Source organism: Hakea prostrata, chromosome 10 (genome assembly GCF_041222555.1).
Source record: "Hakea prostrata isolate BN-2017 chromosome 10, UWA_Hpros_2, whole genome shotgun sequence".
In the NCBI taxonomy this organism is placed as follows: domain Eukaryota; kingdom Viridiplantae; phylum Streptophyta; class Magnoliopsida; order Proteales; family Proteaceae; genus Hakea; species Hakea prostrata.
The window spans coordinates 2,517,573-2,523,163 of NC_142609.1; the positions used below are offsets into that span (position 1 = coordinate 2,517,573).

Here is a 5,591-nt window from a genome sequence, read left to right on the forward strand (position 1 = left end):
TGAAATTTCGCATTAATTTCGATCAAAACAAAAAAATCCCTATATGAAACGAGTCGGCTCGGACGATCCAGCCTTTGCTGGCCACATTCACTGTAGAAGTTAAAAAGAAGGCTGTAAACTATCTCGTTACCAAACATCTCCGATAATATATATTCTATCAAAAAAGAAAATAATATATATTCCAAATCAAAAGCTTGGATTGGCTCTAGAAGCTCAAAGGCATCGCGCTCAAAACATCATGGTAGCACGCGAGACTGCACTTCCATTAAAATATTTTTTTTCCCAATAGAACACTTTTCTTTTGTTTTCTGGGTAATTCCGGTAGAACACTTCGAGGAAGATCAGGATTTGTGTTCTAACTTTCTAACTGCAAGCTGTGAGCTTACCGAGTAGAAAGGACACACAGGAAAAGGAATTGTTTAAAACTGCGGGGATATTCATGTAATTTGAGTCAGTTCAGAGAAATTGCAAATGAGTTGCGTGCGCGACATCGAGCTCTTCATATATATATACGAAGGGGACACTCTGGGAAGGGGAAAGAGAGAGAAGGGGAGCGAGAGAAAAAAGAAGTGACGAAAAACGACGAGAAATCCGAAGAGAAATGAAAAGGGAAAAAACCCTAGTTTGAAAAAGAATTTTATCGACGAATTGCAGAGAGGTTGATGGAGCGTCAGATATGAGAAACCATGGCCAAAGCCGAAGAGGTTGTGAAGGAATCATGGGGGACTTGGGAGGAGCTGTTGTTGGCATGCGCAGTTAACCGTCATGGAACCAATAGCTGGGACTCTGTGGCTATGGAAATACAGAACCGAAACACTTCTCTTCGTCTTTTTACGCCACAGAACTGTAAACAGAAGTATCATGATCTTAAACATCGGTTCATGGCTAAAGACGATAAGACTGTCGTCGTCGGAGAAGACAAATCTGAAACTTCCGACGTGATTCCATGGCTTGAAGAGTTGAGAAAACTTCGAGTGGCAGAGCTTCGACGCGAGGTTCAACGGCATGATGTTTCGATCGTGTAAATCTCTCGTGTTATTCTTAAACAAACTCTTTTGATTTCGAGTGCTCAGAATCGTATTTCTCTTGTGTATGGTTCAAAGATCTGAATTTGAAAATTTTCATTTTTATTTCCCATGTTTTGTGTTTGAATGCGTATGATTAGGATCTCGCTCTTTTTAGAAGATCTAAAGCTGTCCTTCTGGTTTTTCCAGGTCTCTGCAATTGAAAGTTAAGAGATTGAAGGAAGAGCGTGAGCAGAGCTTAAGAGAGAAAGAACACGGTGGTGACCAGAAACCAGATCTGGAAACTGATTTGGACGGAAACAGAGTGGAAGAGAAGGACAACCGGGGAGACGAAAAACAGGAGAAATCCATGTCGGAGAACGCTGCGGAGGCACCAGTCGCCGGCGATGAATCCGACCGTGAAAACCAGTCGTTCAACGAGTCTAATTCGACTGATCCGAAGGTTGAGAATCGTGAGAAGGGTGTCGATGAAGGGGAGAAGAAACCAGAGCCGGTCGAACCAGTTCCGAGAGGACCGGATCCGGTTTCCGGTGATTCTAAACCTATCGCCGAGGGTTCTTATCATGGTAGTTCGGAAACAATAGCTAGAGAATCGATGGCTCAGCCGGTCCGAAAGTCGCGGGGAGACAATATGGCGACGAAAGAAAATGACTCGCCCGAGTTGGGGGAATCGGTAGCTGAGTCGAAAGGTGTTGGCGAGGAAGGTCACAAGGAGAGTAGTGACGTACAAAGCTCGGCGAGTTTATCGAGGAAGAATCGTCGGAAGAAGGCATCTTCAGGTAGTAGCAGCGGTGAGGAACGAGAGAACGATGAGATTTCTCCCGCCATCAAAAGGATCTCTGATAAATCACAGCCGTTGATGTCCTTCCTCGCGATTATCCGGTCTCACAAATACGGCTCCGTATTCGAATGCCGGCTCGAGAGTCAGGTATTGGTAACATTAACTTTTCTTTTTTTCGTTTTATTTTATTTTTCTTTCCTTTTCCTCCGAATTTTCAAAAATATTAAAACATTAAAATAATTAATAACTTTGGTTTATCTATGATAAAGGCGAAAAATATCATCTATGATATCCACAACCGTACTTTGGACGCCGATATGGGATATCGTCGCCGTTGAGTAGGTGAGTCCATTCGTGTTTGTCTGAAGATTTCTCTGAATTTCAGAGAGATTAACTTCGCTAATTCCAAATTAACGGTTGAGATCACTTATGGACTAGAGATCATTTCTGGGCTCTGCTGACGTAATAAAGCACTCAATAGTGTTTGGTTAATTTTTTTTCTTTTTCGGGTGGAAACTCGAAAAAGATTGAACATTTCTTTATTTTCCTCAAATGAGCGGATTCGTAAAGGTGAATTTACGTGAGACTCACATATGTATGTTTTCTGAATCCTCGGATTGGAATTTTGCGTCATCACACGTACGATCGTGCTTTCTGAGGTTTCCCTTGATGAGGAGTCCGACCCAGCTCTTTTAGATGAGGACCGTACGGTTCATGCAGAATCTGACTGTTGCCAATGAACCGGTTATTGACTTAGCCTCTTTGAATAATTTTTTTTCCTTCAACAGCATAAGTTTATTAATGCCATCTGTAAGTGGGTCCCACGTTAACGATGAGTGGCTCCAACATTCTCCAACGTTCCCTTGTTGTGTTACCTTATTACATACATGGCCTTAAGGTAGCTAGAACCGTGGAGCCAGCTAAATTTAAAAGAGAAAAAGTTTTTTTTTTTTTTTTTGGGTAATCAAAAGAGAAAAAGATTACTAAACGTGTTAACGGCTGTGGCACGTGGGAGGGGCAAATTTGGTGAGTCTTGGACTTCTTGGTCAAGCATATGCTGCAAAGTCGGTTCCGCCCTCCTGGCCATGGTAGTGGTTGATGGACGTGGGAAAAGACCGTCGTGGGATATATTCGTCATTCCACGTGGAAACTTTCTTATTCCGTTTCTGCTTTTTAAGTTGACAAAATAAAATTACTATCTTAACCCTTAACAACTACTTGTTTATAAACTAATCTATTATCCATTTCTGGGACTCACTTGCCAGTATATTCTTTTCGTGGCGTGAGACCTGAGAACGATGGGCCTGGTCTTGATAGTACTAAGGTTCAATATTTTACTGGGCCGGCTATTGGGCCATGTGACAGTTTTATTAATTCCTAAGTTCCAGTACTGTTGGGAAGCGTAGGTTAGTGACTCGTGAGTCGTGAATCGTGATTAGTGTCGTGCGGCACGCAGAGGCGCGTATTGGCACTCGCTAAAGGCTGCCAACTTTAAAGTTGGCGAGTGGCTGACTTCGCACAGTCGCTCATTTGAGGTTACGGTGTACCTATTGGGAATTTCAATTTTCTTGAGGGCAGTGCACGCAAAGTGCAAAGTCGTTTTGTTACTTCTTTTTCAGCTACAAAGTGAGTGAGGGGGGTTCAGAAACATCAAATCTACGTGGAAACATCACTTTACTGATGAAATGCTGTTCTATCTTGCAGGAAACTTCCATTTATAGAAACTTGATCAGGCATCATGTAGATCTCGAACTGGTTCAGGCGAGGTTAGAGGAAGGTCGTTATAACGGCTGCAGCCGAAAATTCTTCAGGGATTTGCTTCTTCTCTTTAATAATGCTATTGTCTTCTTCTACAAGAACTCTTCCGAATGGATCGCTGCTGTTGAGCTTAGGAAGATAGTTTCTAAAGAGTTGGCTAATAGAAATCGGAAACTGGGTCGACCCAAAGAAGAAGAAACTGCTGTTCCTGAAACTACTGTTCCACCGCCCGCTCAATCCAAACCGGAATCGGAGCCGGAACCTCCTCCGAAGCTTGCGAAACCCAAGTCTTCTGCTCCGATCGTCGTTGCCTGCCGAAAACGCAGTTCGATCTCGACAAAGCCATCGTCTGCTGTTGTAGATAAAAAGGCAGAGCCGAAACCGGCATCAGAAGCCGACGACGAGAAACAAGTTTCGGATCGGAAAAGAGGAGCCGTTTCGTCTTCTGAAGAAGAGAAACTGACGAAGAAGAGGACGCGAGAGAGGTCAGCCTTGGGAGCCAGAAGTTCGAGAGCACGCAGCAAGAGCCGCTCTAAGACGACGACGACGACCCACACCAACAAGAATACCGGTTCAATCCAAACCACCACCACACCCGGTCCGAATTCCAGCTCGGCCGGTAGACGGACGAACCATGACGAAGAAGCCAAGACAGAGAGAAAGAACAATGACACGGTGGAGGCAGTTGCCAAGAAAAGAAGTGCAGCTAGTTTCTTGAATCGGATGAAACGGAACTCTAACGGGACGTTACTGGAGTCTTTGAAGAACTCGGTGAAGAGTTCTGAGAATGACAAGAGTGGCGGTAGTAGAGAAACGGAGGTTGGGCAGAAGAGAGGTTGTGGGGTTAAAGGTGACGGGCGTAAGGATCACGGTGGTGGTGGTGGCCGGCAAAGCTCAGCTGGGAAACAATCGGCGAATCAGAACAGTCCTGTAAAGAGGAGCGTCGGACGGCCACCGAAGAGAGCGACGGCGCCACCACCTCTGCCGCCACCGGCTCCAACGAAACGGACGAGAGAAACCGTACAGACAGAAGTGGTGGCTTCGAGACAGTCGAGGAAACGAACCCGGAGGTGAAGGTGAAGGTGAGTTGATGATGATGGTAGAAGCCGTTTGAAAATCGGAATCGGTTCCGATTTAGTTGATTCATATGTTGGGATCTGTAAGTCTTCTAATCTTGAGTAATCTTTGGCCAATTTTAGGAGCTTTTGAGACCATCTGAATTGAAATCCGGATGGATCGATCCAAAGCCTAATGGCTTCTTCTGTAAATTATATTGTGCCTTTGGGGATTTGTAAATTTGGTTTATCATTTTCACAGGTCCTCCTCAAATTACATGATACTTCCCCTTTGGTCAATTTATGGTTATGGCCTTATGGAATGGGTGATACATCTCTTTTGGGGTTTTTTTTTCCAACCCGTTTGATGCTGACCCCTGCAATAGTTAATTTATACCTAGTGATCGACTGCCCTCCATCTGATTCTTCTTTATAATCATTATCTTTCTCTCTCTCCCGCTGCCTCTTTTTTTGTTTTTCTTTGGTGATAAAGCCCACTTTATTGAGACGATTGAGTTGAGGCTACAGAGTTACTACATCCAAGGAGTGGATAGAGGCCATTAAGTGGTACTCAAAACTAACAAGCTCTCCTTGCTAGGTGGTCTGCAGCTTAATTGACCAACCTAAGAATGTAAGATAATCAACATTCTTCCAAAACAGAACTAAGATGTAAAATATCAGTAGTTACAATAGGCCCCAATATCATGAAGTGGTATTGATGAGCTGTCCCGTAAACAGATTAATCAGCACTTGGCAATCTGATTCGACTGATACACTAGCTCTACTGGCTCTGCCACTGTGTAGAGTAATCCAAACCATATGGCCAATGCTTCACTCATGAGGGCTGAGAAAGCCTGTTCTGATTTTGAAACCACAATAATTGGTTGGCCCATGGGACCCCATACTCTATCTCCAATATCTTGAGCTTCTAAAATGTTTCTCTCACAATTCACTTGACATAAATGAGCCAGG

At 43.9% G+C, this 5,591-nt stretch overlaps 1 protein-coding gene across 1 annotated transcript; it reads left to right on the plus strand.

The window, feature by feature from the left end:
* The first annotated feature begins 549 nt into the window (after positions 1-549).
* LOC149001443 (uncharacterized) lies at positions 550-5,063 on the plus strand. Its single transcript, XM_089138362.1, has 3 exons — positions 550-1,021; positions 1,215-1,953; positions 3,511-5,063. The coding sequence occupies exons 1-3, from the start codon at positions 687-689 to the stop codon at positions 4,636-4,638; spliced, it is 2,202 nt and encodes a 733-aa protein (XP_088994488.1). The 5' UTR covers positions 550-686; the 3' UTR covers positions 4,639-5,063.
* The last annotated feature ends 528 nt before the right edge of the window (positions 5,064-5,591 follow it).